Genomic DNA, 22,038 nt, shown 5'->3' with positions numbered 1-22,038 from the left:
TGACCTGCTACACGTGCGAGAGGTTTAGCACTGCACAAAAACCCACCCGACACATTGAGGAGGGGCTCGAGGATTGGTCGGCCGACCTAGTTTTAAACAATGAAGCACGCCTTAAAAAAAAAACTAAACTAAAATGGGACTTTTTTTGCCAGTATCAAAGTATGAAAAAATAAGAATAGGCTGCACCCTTACTGGCAATAAAAACAGGTGTTAAGATGTTCAAAAACCCAATAGAAACCTTTTGCATGGACTCATGTCTGCATTAACCACACACAGGACTTGTGGATATGCAAAAAAAACATGCTGTGATAACCTTGATTTGAAGCTTTCGTGACTGCAGGAATCCATACAATTTGGTTCTTTCGGTAGAATCACGTAGATAGAAAAGTAATAGATCACGATGTTTCGATCGCAACACAAGCAACCGTCATCAGGTGAGAAACACAGCAGTTGTCGGCTGTGTTTCTCACCTGATGACGGTTGCTTGTGGTGCGATCGATAACATATGCATTGTCTTGTCTTTGAAACCGATTGGTCCACACCAGGGACAACCTTCAACCCCGGTAAATGTGCAAGACCTGCAATTACTTACACGCGCTGCCGCTGGCAGAAAGGCCTCCGATGGATGGAGCTTTAGAGAAGCCCCCACTTTAAGAAGGTCTGTTGATCTGTAACCTCGGATCTTGAACCACGACAACAATAAAAAAACAATCGCTTCCAAAAAAACAAGGGTATTTTGACTCCTAATTCTTCCACGCTGGCCGAATGTCTCAGGACCGGTGGAAATATCGACGCTCGACTCCACCAAACCCAACCCGCCGATCGACCGTCTGTGGTTGCACCCATTTGTACTGCCGTTCACAATGTGCACACGTTCATTATTTTGTTCAATATATTTTAATTGCACAGACACAAAAACAAAACTAAAAGCCACCTGACATTGCAATTGTTGCTTAAGAGCATTACAATAATAATATTAATAAATTAATTGTCAGGTCTGTGTCAGTCCAATGCTGGTTAAAATCCTCCCCGTCCGGTGTCGGTTGCGGGGGTTGTTAGACCATATATTCTTAGGTTTTTCGGTAAAGTCACGTAGGTAAAAAATTAAAATTAATAAAAGTAATATAAAAATAAAATAATATCATAAAATAAAATATATATTTTTATTTTTAAAAATAAAAAATTTAAATAAAAAATTTACTTTAAATGAATTAGCATTTTTTACCTACGTGACTTTACCGAAAAAACCTAAGAACATGAATCCTTGCAGTCACGAAAGCTTAAAATCTAGAATTGTAGACCACACTTCGCCGCTCGAGTTAGCGCGACGTTGGTTAGGACATCACTCGCCACTGCCGTTTAGCCACGGCTCGGATTCAAACTCTCGTCGCTGGATTCACAGCGAGGTGCGCCAAACCGCTGCACCACCGCTCTATCCCCACGGTGCAATGTGGGCAGAGATAAATCGATGTTCCGCTGTGCCGTTACACGCCGAGGATACCGTGAATCATCGACGCTACCTTCCATGGCTTGACGTACACACCAATTAAAGCTTGATGAGGCCATAAAGTATCTCATTTCCGCAGGGTGCTTTATATTTTCTCGTCCGCAAAGTCAGCGAAAACCCAGAGCTAATTGAAAACCGGAGGGAAAAAGATGCTTGGCCAAACGTTGACGATGATCAATATACACTTGTTATTTTAAGAACGCGTTGTTGGACGAGTGTGTCGAGTTCTTTTGAAAAATTGAAAAATGTCAGCCCAAGTCACGATGTTATTTCGGTCTCTATCACATTTAGAGAGCTTTGAGATTATGTCGTTTCGTTTGAGTGTACACATAATTGCTCATGATATCCTAGTACCTTAGCGAGTTTCCGTTATTGCGAAGCATCTGGGGCTCGACAGCTCTCAAAAAAGAGAAGATTCATGGGCTCATCAGCTTCTAACAGCTTCTTAAATAAAAATGCCGATGTCTGCAGCTTGGTTTCGTCGTGCACTGTACAGTACATTAAAAACACGAACTATATATATAATAAAATGGCTTAAACGGATCAATTGAGAATTAGGTTTACAAATGCAGGCAGTGGCTTCTCACAGCCAGCACTTATTTACATTGCCCCCAGCAACTGTGGCTGCAGCGTTGCGTTTTTAATTAAAACGCAACGACGCCACCGGTCGCTTCCAAACAGATGCTCCCAAGATGAAGACGTGAGATTGCATGCGCCCATCGTTAAAGCCAGCGGTCGAGAACCTATGGCTCGCGAGCCATATATGGCTCTTCCGGTGACGGCATATGGCTCCCAGACAATTTTGAGTTGAAAAAAATAATAATAATAAAATTAAAATAAAATCAGTTTGGAACCGATTTTAAAATACTTGTGATATTGCTTAATAATACTGCGTCATTTTAAAGTAAACAGAAATTAGTTTTGAAGATAAAATTTCTCGGGTCACGGGTCCCGTGGACCAGAAGTCGCATTAAAAGTAAGACAAATTTAATTTATTATACGTTAAAAATACTACATGGCTCTCAATGAAATATATTTAGAAATATTTGGCTTTTATGGCTCTCCCAGTCAAAAAGGTTCCCGACCGCTGGTTTAAGCGAACAACGGGCTCCTCCGCGCGGGGTTTGTGGAGCTGCCATAAAATGGCCTTTAAAAAAATAAATATCTTATTATATCTGGGCACCCTATAACAACCGTACTTGCAAGGCTTAAATATCTCGCAAAGCATTTTTCCCCAGTTCGCTGGTAGAATGGAGTAACGTGCCCCCCGCCCCGTCACTAAACAGCCAGAGTGATAGGTATACTGGACGCGGTGTGCCGGATGCAGAAATAATTTCTGCGCCGCCGATCCAGACACAAACCCGCCGCAAAATGAAGCCCCGACGATATTGTTCAGCGGGGGATAAATGGCTGTGCTGCAGTTAAGTCGATTGAGAGAGAGCGTGCGGTTGAGTAAAGTGTGGGTATTCCCACCTCTTCCAAGACGTTCCAGCTTGGTGTGAAATATTAGGCCAAAAACAGGGGAAGCTCCCATGTCACGACGGCATGACCAAGTATTTTCAGGGCTGCACCTTCACCTTATGATAAAAGTATTCGAGCTGCGAGAGAGAATTATATTATCTGCCGCAAATGGCTGGCCGAGGCCATTCCAGTTTTTTGGTTATCACGAACCGGGTCAAGCATCGCATGTACACCAATCAGCCAGACACACGTAATGCACATAATCTCATTTGCATGGGAATGGCAAATTTACTGAAACTGGAGAGCTTGATGGCGTTGTGGCCTAAAGACCAGGAGTTTCAATAACCGCTGATCTGGAACGCACAATTATGGCCCCCTTAATTTCAGAGGGCGCAAGTAAGGTTGTGCGCGTGCATCTCAATGCAATTAATGAATAATTCCACTGAGCAAGGGCGTTATTTACGTGTAACAACTGCGCCAACAGCGTGCCTCTCTCGGCTGCCGCGCATGCTGATCAGAGTGGCAGGGTTTCACGATGCCACATGCGAGGCACATTTTACAAGGCTTGTGGCCCACAACCGTGGATGTTATGGCCATTAACGTTTGACCTTAGCACATTCCCACCACTGCAAAGCAAAAAAACGTGAGATGAAACCCTATGATCCTGAGCTTTGGAGGCAAGGTTGGTAAATCTCGCTGATGTCATCATGCGCATGAGACACCAAAGCCTCCTAAGGCTAAGAGAGGACGTCAATAGATTGCAGTGCGGCAAAATACTTCGGTAACCTATCCACACACCAATTATTCTTTGCATTATTCCTTCACATCCACGGCATTTCTCCACTTACTCGGGTGTCCTCTCACCAGAGTGAAACACTCCGTGGGGAATCGGGCAAACATCCCAAGCAATGACTCTCGTGAACACGCACACACACACAAAAAAAAAGACTCGTTGATGCTCAACGAGGCTTTCGTAGATGAACCAAAATAATGGAGACGATTACTATTGTTATCCGTCGTCTCGTACGAGACTCCTTCAAAATAGATTAATCAAACAGGAGGAGGGCGAGGGGGCCATGCAGTGTTGAGATGGTGAGCCGAGGCGGAGGAGAGAGCCAGGCGGTCAGACAACACAACCTTTATTGGCTGGGCAGGGCTTTCGTCAGGCAAGCCATCAGGGGCAAAAAGCACCAAGCATTAGGCTTGTGGAGCTGTGATCATTGGTGTGCATTCAGCGTAGCCATTCTAGCATGTCATCCAAAGCCCTTTTCGCTTTCTCAGTAAACCGAAACTGCCCCCTTCTTTGGCTCGTATCTCTTTCACATCCCTGCCCCCACACTCACTCCCCTTCTACGCTCGCCCCATCGCACACACCTACTTTCTCCGTCTCTACTCTCCACGTTCTTTTGTACTTGTTTTTTTGCGCGCCACGTGCCGTTTAATTTTTTTTTGTAAATTTCTTAACACTTTCCCATTCCGATGACGTGCGTGTACTTCGTCGGTTTGTCTTCGGATTCCGTTCCTATGACGTATGTGTACATACGTGTACATCAGGAACTGGAAGAACATTTAAATTAAATAACTGTATGGCTACCGAGGCTCCCACAAGGTTATGCGGGAGGACGTGTGGCACAGTTTGACGCAGGGTATCGTAGAGTGTGGTCGTGTCGCTACAGTTCTCTGCGGTGAGCAGAATGTCTTTAAAAACAGCGGCGCTATGCCTCCAAATAAAATTTACGCTGAACCGCTTGCGTGTTCTGAGATTCAGCAGTTAACGGGACCCACCCACCAACTTGTAAGACGTCTCATAATGGTAAAGGGTAAAAAAAAAATATATATAAAATTTTCGATTGTCATATCCACCCACTTTTATCCCGACTATAATTTGCTTGCGGTCCAGTAACGAGACGAAGCACCCATTTGGATATCCACTGCAGGGTTGGTGTTTAGAGTATGGCCTGCCGAACAACTACATCTGGATATCGCAGAACTACATCGGAGTAGGGCTGCCAGCAAGTAAATCACAGCATATCGTGGGAACGATAGCACAAGTGGGGAGATCTGTGTGTAAATGTCATACTGGACATCTGTTAAAAAGAGCTTCATAGCCCATTGGATTCCTCCAGCCTGAGTAAAGATTCAGATTCTGAAATGCTTTCCTCTGAAGTTGTGTGTTATTATGCAACTGGCAAAACCAGAAGTGGATGTCCCCGGTCTAAATGTACAGATTTCCCAGGATAGCTGCTACCCCCAAAAGAGGGCGCGCGTCTTCTTGGTTCTTTCGGTAAAGTCCCTTCTACGTGACTTTACCGAAAGAACCAAGAAGATGAATCCCTGCAGTCACGAAAGCTTTAAATCAAAATTTAGGGTGCGCGTCCTTGGAGCAAACCAGGAAAGGTTTCACCCCTAGCCTCCGATATCCCTTTAAGTGACCTCTGGGTCCACAGAGGAGGAGAAACAGCACCCATCGCACACTCCTTTTAAAAAGGTGGAAACCACAGGCACCCGAATAAGTGATTCGCAAGGAATCCAATCGGATTCAAATTCCGAAGCACTTGCCGCCACTTAAATGCAGAAGGATGCGCGATTTCCCGGCCGCAGATTTCTTTTTCCAAGGCTCGTAATTAATGTAGACACAAATAAAAATTACTGCAATTATGTCCGTTTAAATCCACACACAAGTTAAAATGGCGTGTTTATTTTGGTGATTCAACTGAAATTATCTCATGTAAATCGGTTTAATGAGGCAAAACCAATTATACTAAAGCAATGGTATAGATGTAGTACAAAGCACTGCATAAACATTGTTTTTATCTACATATTTTAAATAAGCCCACCATGGGTCAGGGCTTTATTTTCCACTGAATATATTTCCGGGTCACTTGTGGCACACGATGGGAAGTCGGTCGTAGCGAGATGGATACTGGATGCGGTGTGCAGGATGTGGAAATATTCTGCGGGTCAGACAGAGCTGAAGTTAAGCCCTACTACCGCGAACACGAATCACATCGGGACGCAGCCACCAGAGGCACAGATACATAGGATTGTGGCACGGTGTACTCCGCACCAGGGCTGTCGTGATGCATTGATTTGCATTGATTGATTTATCCATTGATTGCATTGATTTATCCACGAATATAGATTCCCAATCTCACGAAACAGGCACCCAATTGCACTAGGAAGACAGATCCTCTTACATTGGCATGGGTTCTACGCTATAGGTTCTTATGAACCCCACAGCCACTAGAGACCAATATGTTCGCCACAATGTTGAAAATGAACAATTTCGCAACCCTGGATTGTGATAATTCATTAAAATTCTGGCGAGTGTCGTAAGGGGGGGAGGTAGTGCGATTGAATCCACCTTGACTCGACAGTACATCACCGTTTTCATTATATGCACATTGGTTTGAATTCCATACCGGCTAAGAATAATTATTTCTGCTACAACCAAGTGCTGAATGTGTGACGAGCCGTAACGGTTCAGGCTTGACGGCATTATTATTATATAATAGGTTTCACCCTTTCTGGCAATAAAGCAGGTGTCAAGATGGTAAAACACCAAACTGAAACCTTTTGCAAGAAATCATGTCTGCATTATTCACATATGCTTGTGGTGAACATGCAAACAAACATGTTCTGAGACTGTCAAGGAAGGTCCCATGAGGTATTATTATGATCATCACAAAGCCCTAACTTTTACCATCGTGCACCGAGGTAGTTCAGCGGTCGAGCGAGCGGTTCGCAGTCACAAGGACTGCGGAGCTCAAATCCCGATTGGTCGTCGATCCAGGCCATCATCTCTCTGGGGGTGGGGGAGGGTCGATTAAATAAGTACCACTTTTGTTTGGGGAAGCCAACAGCGGTTTGTCCTACGAGCAACAATGCATGCGAGACACGGTGGCACCTTAATAAATAATGTCACACAAAGCCTTGGGCCCTTAGGAGCGCCGCGTGCGGCTCCGGAACCGCAGGTTTCCGAGCCCCCCCACCCCCCTCCCCCCCGTCCTATGGGAATAGTTTCGCCCGCTCACCAGAGCAACGTGGAATTTTCCACCGGTGGCCCAGGGCTGTAGACGGGAGGACAAGCACCGGTGCGACACTCGCACGAGCGGGAAAATCCCTCACTTTGACGTTGACCCACGCATAATTATATCCGTGGCCAAGGTGAGGCCCTGTTCAGTAATTCATGAATGTACAGGAGTTATCTGTCCACATGGATGGGCCAAGATGACCGCTAATTTAATCCACTCATTACTGCTTTCCCTGCCAAGTGCTGGGCACTGCAGCTGTTCTGCAAATATTGAATTCGTTCAAATCGGGACTATGGATTGTTTTTTCTCCTGACATTTTCTGACCCATCCGGAACAATAGAAGCAGAAAGAATGAGAGCCCTCTCATATCTCTGGTACTTTATTTTACAATGGCGCAGCTCAAGTCAGAAATGTGACAGACGTTTAATAGCTTCTGTGGCAACTTGTGATATCTATTATCTATAAGAGACAAAAATCTCCCATATAGCCTCAATAGACAATTGGAACAAATGCTGCTAGCAACCTCCTACGAAGGCTGGCACTGCACACGAGGGGGTGGGTGGCCAGTACCACCCCAAGTCGCCTTTATCTCCCGAGTACGAGGTACCAGTTTAAGGCTGAGTTGACCTAGGAGAGGGCCTAGGACCGGTTCAGATATTCGTCCCATGTGTTGGCTGTTGGGAGACAATCGAATGCGAGTCACTGGGTTCGTAGCGTTAAATTCGTTAAGGAGCATAAACTATCACGCATACTCCGGTCATCTTCGGAGTGGCTTTTGGATAGGCATCATACAAAGATCGCATCACGCGCTTTCAGATGCGCTTCTGGGGCCGTCTGGAATGCTCTTCCTTCCGATACCAGGAAGCCACTGGGGAGCTGTTCACTTTTAAAATCTCGATTGAAAACGCATTTCTTTTGAACTGCTTTTTGTGTTTACTTTGTTGTCCTTTTCCCGCACCTCCGATTAGCACGGTTGGCTACGCACGATGTTAAAGATCAACATACATACACACACTCCCGCTACACACACACACACAATCGCCCACGCATACAACCCGAGCACAGATGTGTGAAGTCTCCAATTCTCTGGAAGCGAAATCCTCCAGGAGTGAGGAATGACAACAAACCTCATTTGGAATAACGCCTTAAGAAAAAAAACACATTAACCTTTCGGAGCCTGAGAAAAGAAAAAAAAACGGGACGTGTGTGTGTGTGTACTGGGAGAGAGATCGCTGACATAAATTGAGATTTCCCTGTCAAATTTGAATTGCCCAGCAGGTACGGACAAAGCAATGAAAAGAAAAGCAATTGGGGGGAGGGGAGGGGTGGTGAGGGTGAACAAAAACCCTCTCTCGATGTAATAATTTCAGACGTGCGCGCGAAATCACGGCGAATCAATATCGTGAAACTGCTTCTGCGCCGTGAGAAGCCATCTTGAAATATCACACTAAAAGGGAGCCGCGCGTTTATTGGTGCCCAGCGAAAGGGAGAATCCGGAGACCATCTGAGGTCTGAAGCCACGCGAGTTCAATGAAGTGTGCCGAACGCTCGCGAGCTGTTTGTGACACATCGCCAATTTCTTTTGTTTTTTGGGGGGAGAGGGGGTGGGACACGTGATTCGTGGAATGAAAACCATATCGACGGTAATCATCTCGCCTGCCGTTCACCAACACAGCCGATGGGGTTGCTGTCGTTCCATTTGTTCGGTGGGACGTCCGCGGCTCTCCATGCCCCCCCCCTTATCCTCACCGGGGATGAGATGTGGCAAGGTTGAACGCGCTTCACTGAAAAGCCTCAAGGGGGGCTCCGTGATCACAATGACAAAAAACACAAATAATTTGACTTAAAAGTGACGTGAACCAAAGTGTAATTGTCTCTGCGCCATGATGACCTGTGTGGGGTCACGCTTTTCATTCGTTGGCGGTCTTTGGCCGCTGGTGGAAATTTAACATTTGGAGGAGGAGAGCTGCTCCCTAGGGTGGAATGGTCATCACTGGACTCGCCATCTCGAGGCCCTCAGTTCGACTCCATCTCTTGGCATGGCAGTTGAAGCTACGGAGAAATGTTTATAAAATCCCACTACCACTGTCCACCCAGCAGCATAATTGGGTATGCCACAGTCGGTCGATTGCCAGGTTCCATGCGGTGGGATAAAATGTGGGTACTCCTATGCCTGATTTGAAGATTTCGTGACTGCAGGAATGAAAATTGGTTCTTTCGGTAAAGTCACGTAGTAAAAGTAAATAAAATTAATTTTATTTCTTCCTACGAGACTTTACCGAAAGAACCAAAGATTAACTCTTATGCTTTTTAAAGACATTTGGCCACCGTGGAAGGGAAGGACAAATGCCCTCGAAAGAAGGGCTGTCTAGAGATTCCTATCAAGGAGGGATCTTCTGCCAACAGCGGCTTGAGCAAGCAAAATTATAAAAAAATATATTTCATTCGATTGGAGAGCATCTCGAGAATGCAGGGGTGACGTAAACCCATGACATTCAACAGATAATTATAAAAAATGCATATTACACACCCAATTCAATCTATTTACCGTGAGCTAAAACATTTACATTAATCAATTAATCAATGTCTTGTTCAACCCATGATTCTACTGCAGTGCCCAGTCTGTCAAGAGGTCAACCACTTTTAGCCATCTAACAAATGGTGCTCGCCAGATGGTGCTCATTTTATTGGCCTAACAGGTCAACCTTGAACAAAATTTGAACTCCCGATTTCATGAAATGGGAGTCCTATGCTCCCACCATCGTCATCATCACCAGCAGTCATGATCCATCCCGCTGCTGGTTGAAGGCCTCCGCAAGCTATCGCTACCTCTCGTGATCCTGCGATGTAACCATCCACCGAGCACGTACACACGAGGTGATGCCATCGCTCCATCTCTCTGCTGGATGTCCTCTCCAATGCGTTCCATTCCTCGGCTGCCACTCCATCTCTAGACGAGTCCTATCCAAGGCCAATTACTTTTCAGAAGAGTTAGAAAGAATGATATACGTAGCCTGCGTATGTTACCGGTATCTTGTGTTGCTCTGTCCGTCTCTCATTGCAATTCTAAAAGCATGCATCTCTCCGTGCTGCTTTTTGCATTTTTTTAGAGTGTGTGTTAAAACAAAAAATTCAAAGACTATATCCTGGCCAAAATTATGGATACATTTATTGTTCAGAACAATTACGTTAGAGCATGTGTGTTGCTGCTCGCAATCAGAAAGTTCCCATCCAGCTTGGTGATGAAGTGGGCTCTTTATTCCACCAGGGTCAATAAAATATGTACCCACTTGGTGTGGCCATCGGGAGTGGTCGTTACATAGAAAACTCTCCGCCGTCTCTGCCATAGGAATGTGGAATGTCCACAATTGACTCGGGGCTGCAAACAGGATGCGTGCACCACCCGACACTGAAATGAGTGGAAACGCAACTTGACGTGTGTCATGCAGAAATTGTTAAAACATTTAAAGTTTTTATCGTTGGTGCAAGGTGACTTTACGAGTCGGAGAAGCCTTCAACGGTGCCGAAGACGTTTCCCATAATGTCATACGCGACACACACGTGCGGTCCCAACTGCATAATTATCACAGTCCACCACAGTGGACCGTGATGAACGCGACGGTTAAACGCATGTAGAAAGTGCGCCCCGCTCGCGGAAGGTGACTTTGGGTGCCCGACTCTAGATTTGAAGCTTTCGTTACTGCAAGGATTCATACTCTTAGGTTTTTTTCGGTAAAGTCACGTAGGTAAAAAATTAAAATGAAAATAAATAAAAGTAATAATTGAAATAAATTAAAATAATAAATCACGACGTTTCAGAGGCAACACAAGTCTCCGTCATCAGGTGGTACCGTCACAGCTAGATTTACTGTATCAATTCTAGATTTGAAGCTTTCGTGACTGCAAGGATTCACTCTTAGTTCTTTCGGTAAAGTCAAGATACAAGTTCTTAAATACAAGTTAAGGGGGGGAGGGTGCCTGCTCATTGGCCGCCAAAAATATTCCCAATTTATCAATTTCTTAAGGCGGGGGGGGGGGGGGCGATAAAAATAAAGAAAAAGCAGAGCGTATTTCCTCTCGTGCCGATCGTATTTCCGCAGCGAAAACAAATTTCAACCCACCGAGTGGAGCGCCTTCTCTCTCCACGTCCTTTATCGCACACCGAAGAGACAGAACCCCCGATGACTCAAAATCTCGCCACTGGACCGCGTTAATGAAACGCCAAAGCTGCCTTTGGACATACTTGACTGCTAGCGCATATATACATTTATATTTCCATTAATCCACGCGCTTCGAACTCGCGAATCTCCGCTGCTAAGCTACTTACGAGCGCAAGCTGCGGGGGCAACGCGGGGTCTCCCGCTTAGCCCAGCACCAACGCGAAGCTCCAGTCGCCAGAAAGCCGCCTGCAGACGCGCGCCAGGAATCGCTCGCTCGGTCGCACGGCTCGGTCAACGTCGGATATGCGACGTAGTCACGCGCGCATTCGCAATTCTGTCTTTCGTAATGACGGTCCGGTGCATAAAGATGCGAACCGATTTGGCAATTCAATTTTATTTATACACCCCTCACGAAAATGGGGCAGGGTGAGTGTAGCGCCATTGATAGGCAAATGTATGGAGACATTTTACAGTAAATATCGGAAAACATCTTTTATAACAATGTCATTATTTTTCGATTTAAAGCTTTCGTGACTATAGGGATTCATATTCATGGTTCTTTCGGTAAAGTCACGTAGAAGGAAAATAATATAAAGAACCATGAATATGTCATCATTATTATAAAAAAGAACAATATAGCCATTTGGCTATCCACTGCTGGATTAAAGCCTGCCCATGCCATACATTTTCAACGCAAGATTGTTTGATCTTACTTCACCAGACTGGTCAGTCGAGTTTGTGAACGATGCGGGCCCTGGACTGGTTGGGCTAGGACTCGCAACGGACGTTATCCATGACTGACAATATGAACTCAGTTCACCGCTGCTCACCTATTTTTAATATACACTTCTCAACCATTTTACTTCTCCCACGAGGTGTATATATATATATATTCCATCAAATGAGATGAAAAAGGGAATTAAATATTATTCAAAATAATAACCGTGGTGATAACAGAGACAATATTGAGAATCACGAAGTTGGACAGTTTTCCAAGCCGTCAAAACTGATAAACAGAAATTTCCGCACACAGATACGACAAATACAGAGCGATGCATATCGAATGATACTTACGACTGTTCAAATTAAGCAGAGTCTGTGCAATCATTGTGAGCAATAAAAAAAACTTTGCTGCACTGTCGGCACGGTTAATGATTGCGGGTTAATCTCATCAGCTATGTGTGGCTCAGTACAAATGCATAATGCATGTGGCAGAGAGAGAGAGAGAGAGGGCGAGCAAGAGACAGAATCGAGAGAACTGACACTGCAATCTGTGGCATGCAATATGGTCGCTCAGAGCCACTAAACGTGGGCCCAAATCCATTCAATTCATGTAATTTTCGCAGACTCGTTACATCGCGTGACGGGGAGTCCTCTCCTGGGTCAATACTTTGAGACCGCCCCCTCGCCACGGTTGCGAGTTGGTAACGACCTCGCCTGGTATGCGCGAGGTCGTGGGTTTGATCCCAAACCTGATGCCCGCTTGATATTTGGAATTTTGCGCGTGTCTTTCTCTCCCCTTGTTTATAATCAACACGCGTTTAGAGTATTTGGCCGATATAAATGTCTACGTGATAGGCCACTTGAATGAGCTATCATTTGTGACAAGGTCGCTTTTTTAAAAAGAGCTTTGAAGCTCAGTGGGCCTTACCTGGTAAAATAAAAAACGTTGAGTAGACCATTGGTACCTTATTTGCCAGTAAAAAATATGATAATTGTTTTTTTTACCCTTTTATCTGGCAACAAAACTGACACTTTTTTTACGAGGAGTCATGTTTGCATAGACCACAATACCTGCAGTCATAATGCAAACCAAAAACATAACTCTGATAATGTATGCACTGTCCTTGAAGTTGATTGGTCCACACCCGAGACAGCTTTCCTTCGAGCCTAGTCTCACAAGGTGTTGGACGAGATGACGCCAAATGGCGCACAACTCAAAGACAATACACCAACTTCAAGGACAGTGCATACATTATCAGATTTGTGTTTTTTGTTTGCATTATGACTGCAGGTATTGTGGTCTATGCAAACATGACTCCTCGTAAAAAAGTGTCAGTTTTGTTGCCAGATAAAAGGGTAAAAAAACAATTATCAACGTCGAGTAGTTTTAGTTTTTCTCCAGTGCAGCCCAGACAGCACAGAGTCACAATTAAATGCTCATTGATTACAACACATCACCTTCGTTCAACCTTTGACCCGGCGTCATTTATTCTTTTAAATAATTGCCGAGCGCAGGAGGCCAAAAGGTGTGAAAATGTCCAGCGGCCAGCAACGGACAGCGCTCTTCATTTTGTAGTAAAAAGTGTCACGTGTTTCTTGAATGGAGCAATATTTCATTATGGCGAGAGCTGGGGGGGGGGGGGGGGGGGGGGTGGGGAGATCGACGATTCGAGGAGGAGAAAATTCCAAAATTGAGCAGTGGGACGGAAGACAATTTTGGTGGTTCAACACAGTCAGTTGGTTGAAACACTGTGGATGAGACGAAACAGTCAATCTTGTTGACAGTCATAAAAATTGGGTGCTAAGAATCCATGAGCGAAGTTCACGTGGAACAGTAACCATGGTAGTAGCAATAGAAGAGGGAAAAGGAGGCGACTGGTCAAATGCTTGAAGTGAATCAACGAGTCTGTACATTCAGCCTTGATATCATTCTTGATTTGAATACCTACGTGACTTTACCGAAAAAAACAAACAGTATGTATTCCTGCAGTCACGAAAGCTTCAAACCAAGCTTGAACCGCCTCTACGGGGAGGGTTTCCACACATCTGTTAGAGCTTTTAACAGACTTCGAGACAAGAAGGCTCCCACACCTGATGACGAACGCTTGTGTTGCGCCCAAAACGTCGTGATTTATTTTAAACCTACGTGACTTTACCGAAAGAACCAAAGAGTATGCCCTTGATATCATCTTTACTCTTCGGTTATCCACTGGAAGCAGATGCCACTGCTATCAGTTGTGGCTATTGTGCGGGGCACCAAGGTGTATGGTCCACCGTGCCACGGCAAGAAGATTGACGGCATGGGACTAGAGTAGCCACCTGTTCTGGGGTTTTTTTGCCCTTGGATCCAGCAGCTGTCCTTAGAAATCTGTACGTTTTTCCCCGGGACATTAAGTCTCAGTTTGGTCAGTTGTGTACGGCAATCGCACACACGACATTATAGGCAACTGCTCTCTCGCTGGTTTAGCAGTTCCACTGCTGGATTATATTTTTTCCGCCGCTTGTGTTGCGATCAAAACGTCGCCATTTATTTTATTTTCTACCTACGTGACTTTACCGAAAGAACCAAAGAGTATGATTATAGGTAGCCGTCCCCCCTTCTGGTATTGCAGAGATATTCTTCTACAGTACTACTTCTTCCCATGATACGTCCCGGTTATGTTGTGCAGTGCCTCCGAGGTGGCAACCCTGTACACGGCACACACAACCTGATAATCATGCAATTTAACATCGAAGCATCGTCCGGGGCTTCTGCAGTCTACGAAGGCAATTGCGGTGGGTTGTTACATCGCAGGCCGACGAGATGGTGACGGGGCCTGGGGAGACTTTCATCCAGCAGTGGAATAATTGCCACCGAGGACATTTTGTTATTCAAACGTTACATAATTTCATTATTGGTTTTAATCTGCTGGCTGGGGTCACCCCTTGAAAAGAGCTGCATAGCTAAATTGACTTACTCCGAAAATCCACTCCTGCCTTCTGATTATGCAGTCGGTTGGCGTGCGTTAAAGGAACGTGTCCATTTTCCCCGTTGTGGCTTGTTTCGTCAATGTGGATTTGCCAATAAGTGTTCGTCTCTCTATCAAAAGCTCTCCCCTCCTTGAAGACAGGACCCAGCCCCTTTCAAACGCCACACGAGACAGCTGCTAATATATCGTCTCGTCGGACCACCCAGAATGTCCAGTGGCCATCACGGAATAGCTCGAAAAGAAAAGAGAGACATTATTTAACTCCATTCCGTGCAAATTCCCTCGACCAGAAAAATAAAAATGGAGAAAGTGACCCGGCGGTTATGAATGCGTTCTCAGGTTGACATTCGTGAACACGGAGGCACACGAGCCGCTGGAGTAAATAAATGAAGGTACGCTGCACCGCCAAGAGATGGAACGCACCCAAGAGGAAGACCAGCGAGGAGATGGAGTGATGGAAAAAAAAAATCAGCCGCTGCACGGGTGCTGGCTCGGCGGATTGTTACATCGTGAGAGATGGCAAAGAACGTGGGGGAGGCAGTTCATCCAGCAGTGGATTTAGCGTGCCCAATTGTGGTGCTGATGATCTTGCGCCGAGGCTGATCAGGTGACTTAATCATGCAACGTGTAATTGAGAACACCGTAAATGCTCATGGTAAATGAGCGTACATAAGTGGCCACTTAAAATCGGTGTTCATGCCTAAGAGTTTTTTTTTTTTATAATAAATTTCCACGTGCGGTAATGAGAAAGCTTAACGGCGGCAGTGATTTTAGGGGGGGGGGGGGTTTGAAGTCGGTTTGGCAATTGCATCACTGACAGTTTCAGAAATAAATATACTGCAACGTGAAAAAAAGTTATGACATGTCTGACAATTTGGATGTAAGTAGAGCACAGAATTGGGACTGTTGTGATTATCTCTTCTCTTTCTATACTCAAATCTTTTTCCCCTTCACGTGTGGATGATCGTAAAAGCTGCATTCATTGTATGTTGTTGTATATAATTTCCGCTGTGCAAAGCCGACAGAACACTTGCGTCCTGACAACTTCCATGGCTAGAAAGGGATGTAACTCGAGTGGCTCAAACACAAAAAATATACCGGCCATGATCCGAATTACATATTTGGGCTTGAAAATATTCCAGTTTTGATAAAAACAACAACAACAACAACCCGCTCCTCTGTCTTGCCAATACACTTGGGACTGTTGAACTATTTTTTTTCAAAACTATCTTTCTGTGAGGTTGCTCTCCTCTTGTTGGAGGCTATGAAACGACTCAGGACTGTCGAGAACCCATCGTCATGTAGGCAAATACAGCTTTGACCTGTCTTGACCCCGCTTCCATACTTGTACCCACTAAAATTAGGCCTTTATTTTCCTCTTGTGCCAACACAGCCGAATCATCAGCTGTTTCGCAGCACGTTAAATGGAGCCACACACGAACAACCGCGTTACAAATATAAACCGTCCTGGCCCCGACGACGACTCCCAAAATGATGCCCCGACCAGAAATAAGAGATTTTCTCAATTTAAGAATGAAATGTAGAACCGGTAATGAAACCGTTTGGAAAATATATTCTAAATCCCATTACGTTAACCACTGCGTTGTCAGATTCAGCAAGCTCTGGAGGAAGGATGACGCGACGTTGATTAAATGCCCCAATGCATTTTTCATCTTCACACGGCCTGCGCTGCACAGATTACTCTGATGGCTGGGAAAATTGAAAGCCCTAATAATAGCACCTTGCTGGTTATTAACTGTATTATATACATTCTGAACCAAATGGTTACCTAACGAAGATTTTAAAATGAGAATGGATGCCACAATTGCAGAGCGGTAATGTTTTTTTTTACATCCTAAAAAGAAAAGCTGCCATTTGACAGGATAATATATTTTCTACAAACTGTGTACTGTCAAATGGCAGTTTCGCCTTCAAAGCAATGCATTTCCTGCCCATTTTTTGGCAAAGCGTATGAACTTCGCGCGTATAAAATTCTCGCTCGACAGCAGCAGATAACGCTAATGTGTTCTCCGACTGCCTTACAACCGTTACCTGTGCTCAACGCGCATCACCGCTTTGCCTAACAACATCATTACGACTGCGCTCGCAAAAATAAGCAACTATCGTCTGGCTGAGGCCGAGCATCGCGTACGTTATTGCATTACGTGTCCGCAGGTCCGGCACCTATGTATGCATATATGTATGTTGAACTTCTTTCACACCATACATAGCCAACCGTCATGGCTGGGTCAGTGAGTCGGTCAGTGAGTGGGTGAGTATGCATGTTAAACTTCTTTCACACCGTACGTAGCCAACTGTGAGTGGATCAGCGAGTGCGTGCGTGTATGTACGTGTTGAACTTTTCGCACCGTACATATGCAACCGTGAGTCGGTCAGCGAGTGGGTACATATGTATGTTGAACTTCTTTCACACCGTATGTAGCCAACCGAGGTGATTTGGTCAGCGAGTGGGTCAGTGAATGGATGAATGTATGCACGTTGAACTTCTTTCACATAGCCAACCGTGCTAATCGCACGCACGTCTTGCGGTTGGCAAAACAATGTTACAAGGGAATGCTTTTCAGAAGCAATAATAGTCGGGCTCATTTATTGGTGCAAGTGTATGCATGCCCTCTTTGCCCGTGAGACATGGGGGAGTGGGTCCAATCAAGGGCCCACAGAGTACAGGCAAGTCTGTGACTGCTGCAATACCCATCTGTTGAATTGCTTATAATTCAGTAATTTAATATCACTTTGAAAAGTGTAAGCCTAACAGGATGTGTCTAGACAGATTCCTCGCCAGGCATTTTTTTTTTATCCCATCAACCCAAACGAATATTTTGCAATCGCATAACATTTTTTATCCTTGGTGGTTTTGCAAATCATTGCCAAATAATTGACAATTGATGGGTGCTTATGGCTCGCTTAACCTTATTTTTCAAGGACAACAATATTTTAAAGTATTTTTTTTTACATGTGTCTGATTATTTCAAGATTAGGAGAGACACCTTTCAAGTCACAGACCCAAGAGCATAACCAGAGTCCAAAGTCTACACTTTCAGACACCACTCCCAGGAGCCGGAACATTTGCGCTGGAAACCCCGTTCGTGTGGCAGGAGCGAGCGATACGTTGTAACTGCGCTGTCTTGTAGTGATTTCCCCAGACCCCTGCTTACGTATTATACGCATCGTGCAGCAAAACTAACTTCAAACATTAGTTTTAGATGGGGTGGGGGGGGGGGAAGCATTATCCCACAGATTGTAAATGGATCGCAAGAAATTGGCTCAAGAAAGACTTCAGGACATTAAAGATGCACATAGCCCACTCATTAAGATGCAAATCACGCGCAGCTACGAGCGTGTTTTCCGATTATGCAATGTGGAGGAGGTAAAAAGCAGTGCGATGCACTGCACGCAGCAGCAGCAACAACAGACAAAAGTGCACCTGTTGGGTGACTGCAACACCCGTCTGTGGCATTGGGTGGACCCATGGAAGACAGTTGCTTAAAAATAAAAACACTTTGCAAATTATTCAGCCATTTGCCAAACTGCTTCCGGATGAAGGCCTCCCTCACGCCATGATGTCTGCAGGAGTTGTTTGACCACGCTTCATCACGCCGTCTGTGAGCGTGGGTTGCTGAAGCGTCGGGGTACAAGACCAGTTCAGATATCGAGGTCTCTACCCGGCTCTTGGCGCTAAACAAAGTGCTGCCACCCCCCTCCCCCACCCCTCAGTGCCACTCCGTGCGTTTAGAATGGTTTGGAATCGGAACACAAAACTCTCCCCGTGGCTACATGTATACGTACCTCGGATGGGCACCTCCGATTTGCACGGTTGGCTAGGTACGATGCGAAAGAAGTTCAACACGCAGACATATATACATGTACACAGGCTTGATTATGTGCCGCAGGAGGTGAATGTAAAAACGAACATTGAGATTGCAGTTTGGAAGCCAGATAAACAGTAATACGTGACGCAGGAAAGCATGCTTCTGGCGGTAAATGTGCAGCCAGGGTCGTGTCCGAATGTCCTGCAGCCCTCAGACTCCAATTGCTAGAAATGTTAATGATTCAAGAAGGAGAGAACTATATTGAATATTAAATTGCATATCTCCGGCCACTTGTATACGGACACAAATCAATGTGAATTTCCTCTGCAAATGCTGTGTGCTTGGTACATTTTCCATTCATTGCTGGCCTACTTAAGAAATAAATGACGATGACAATATGCGTAACAATACAGAAATAAAATCATGAGACAGATCGGCATGGCTACGAAAGCGGAGATAAATTCGCATCGAATTTCTTGAAAACCCAAGACCTCCCTCGTATCAGAGAAATGCCCATCATTGGGGGCATCTCGTGAGAATTACGAACAATATTTTAAACTTGACTTACTTATAAAACGGATTTTTTTTTAATAATATCAATCTTACGGCACAGCGGGGTGTTCACCGACAATGAAATATACTCCACCCAGATATGTGTTGTCATGGTCTAATCCTAATCTTCAGGACACACTGTACAGCCGAGGGCATTTCCAACTAATCCTAAGACACTCAAATCCCCTTGGAACCGAGCACTGCTTCGTAAAACATACGGCTGTGAAAGGGCTTGCCATAGTGGAACAACATTTGATGTATTAGAAAAAGATATATTCTTTGTGACTTGGTTCCCATTTCAATGATTCGCTCTACATTCGACCTCCCTCCCCATCTTGTGATCTCATCCTGACATCCACCTTACTATTTTCATTTCCCTCTTGTTGTATCCTTTCATATTCTTTCCCCTCTTTCTCTTCCCCATCCTCCTAGTTCACAGCTGGCAAAACGTGTGGCTTCATACGTGGTATGTATAAAGTGCTCGCCACAAAAGAACCACAATGCATTGCTGATCTCGTCAAGGAGCATCAACTTCCAGGCAAACTCCGGTCATTCTGGCAGCGGCTTTTGGCTGCTGGCCATCGAACAAAGACGGTTACTGCATCGTGGCGTTTTCAGATGCGCTTCTGCGGCCGTCTGGAACGCTCTTCCTTCCGAATATTAGGAAGCCGCTTAAATCTAAAATTCGATTTAAAGCTTTCGTGACTGCAGGGATTCATCTTCTTGGTTCTTTCGGTAAAGTCACATAGAAGGGAAGTAATAAAATAATAAAAGTAAAAATATGTTTTATTTTTATTATTTTATTACTTCTTTTATTACTTCCCTTCTATGTGACTTCACTTAAATCTAGATTGAAAACACATTTCTTTACTCGTCCTGGAACCCACTCCTCATGCAATAGAAGATTCTAACCGTGTTGTTGCTGCCCCCCCCCGCCCCCCTCTGCACTTCACATTGTTATGGCAAACCGTGAACAAATACGAAGGCAGGGAAGCGATGCCGATGTATCCTGAGAATTGCAGCGATCGCTTGCAAGCTTTGACCGAGCAGGAGGGTCCTGAGCCAGGCCTGTGGTTGACTAATGAATGGATTTATTTAGGTGCACAGCAAAGACCAGTGTGTGTGTGTGCGTGTGGGGGCGTGTGACGGCCAATCAATTAATTGACGAGAACCGATTCTTGCACCTCGCGATGCTTGCACCGATTTGCGGTCTACGGGCGAGAATTCTTTTTGAATTCCTGCACATTGGTTGTGCCGTTGCGAGCAGGTTCAGATAAACCGAGCGGTCACTTAGGAGATTCCGGAAGTACCGTAAAGGGAAGCAAATAACAACGGCCGATTTTCCCCAAATCAAATCGCGATCTGGAATTTGGACGATTCACGTAGCGAGGAAACGCGTGGACGGCTGAAAGTGTGCAAGACGGCGTGTGCTCTCATGTTCCGAGGAACGTGAATATTTTCAGTGTGCACAAAAATGTAGCGGACAACGAATGCCAATTTAGCACCGTGAAGGGAGCAACATATGAATCAATTGACTCTTTAAATCGATTTGCGAAAGCAAGTTATGATGATGCAATAAAATAATAAAAATAAAACATGATAAAATAATTCTCACGACGTTTCGGCCACAACGCAAGCAGCCGTGATAATTATTTTATTATGTTTAATTTTTATTATTTTATTACTTCCCTTCTACGTGACTTTACCGAAAGAACCAAGAAGATGAATCCCTGCAGTCACGAAAGCTTTAAATCGAAATTTATGATGATGCATGGAGTCGTGAGGGGAGTTAAGGGTTGAACGCCGTCCACCGAGACATCGCATTTAAACGAGCAACGGCTTGTACGTGTGAGAGACGCTCCCCATATGGCTTAATTTGTTCACTGTTTACTTTTCCTCATGCAAAACATGAGCTCACCCAAATGCCACCGCATTCACATCTCATTGTGTCAATTTTCCCAGAGAAGAGGGGGGGGGGGTAGCAATTATTATTACAACAACAGATGCCAGAAAATACTTTAAGCCATGGGAAATATTAGATCGCTCGCGTGCCACGAGAAAATCACTAAACATCGACTCAACGGGGGCCCATGGTAGCCAATGACGCTTGTAGGTTATTCCCGCTGCACCCCCCCTCCTACACACCCCAGATCTTGCCATCGGCAGAGAACGTCACGAGAACGAGCATCCAATCAGATCTCTCGTAGAGCGGCCCGCAGAAGCAGACATTACAGAGCTTCGGTTGTGCATCGATTCTCCAGTGTTGTTTGCCCCCTGTGATTTATTCATCCCACCCACCTTCCCCCCTACCACCCTAGGCCCACCACAACCCCCCCTCCCCCACCCAATCTCGTGCTGGGCTGGAGGTCTCACCGGCGTAGGGCAGCGGAGCGTCCTTGTCGAGGGCGATGAGGGGAAGCTCCATCATGACGATCTGCTCCGTCTCCTTGAGCACGCCATGGTAGACGTCCTCCAGCCATGGCCGGTGCTTGTTCACTGCAAGACAAAACACAGCGTCGTTAGATGGCACAGGAGGCAATTACAGCCCCCCCTCTCTCACTCTACACGGTGGTAGCAGCAGTAGTAGATGTGTTGCAAAAAAAAATGAATGGAGCACAAGGCGAAACCGGACGAGGAGATGGCAGCCTGCTGAGTACACACACACACATACAGTGCACACCGTGCACACACACAGTGCACACAGTGCACACACACAGAACACAACGTTAACACAATGTTGTCCCAAGTCTGTCCGCATAGCCGCATTGGAGTGAATTAAAATCCACATGGAGTGAATTTAGG

At 45.3% G+C, this 22,038-nt stretch overlaps 1 protein-coding gene across 1 annotated transcript in view; it reads right to left on the bottom strand.

Annotated features, from left to right (window-relative positions):
• CLSTN1 (calsyntenin 1) overlaps positions 1-22,038 on the bottom strand; it is a 151,473-nt gene that overhangs the window by 84,377 nt on the left and 45,058 nt on the right. Inside the window, 1 exon segment of the mRNA XM_061566011.1 lies at positions 21,610-21,732. Within this exon segment, the coding sequence (XP_061421995.1) occupies positions 21,610-21,732 (123 nt within the window).

The sequence above is a fragment of the Lethenteron reissneri genome, chromosome 36 (genome assembly GCF_015708825.2).
Source record: "Lethenteron reissneri isolate LAM-NWPU_2019-01 chromosome 36, ASM1570882v1, whole genome shotgun sequence".
NCBI lineage: Eukaryota > Metazoa > Chordata > Hyperoartia > Petromyzontiformes > Petromyzontidae > Lethenteron > Lethenteron reissneri.
The sequence above is the reverse complement of the archived record's forward strand: the minus strand, read 5'-3'. Positions and strand labels throughout refer to the sequence as shown.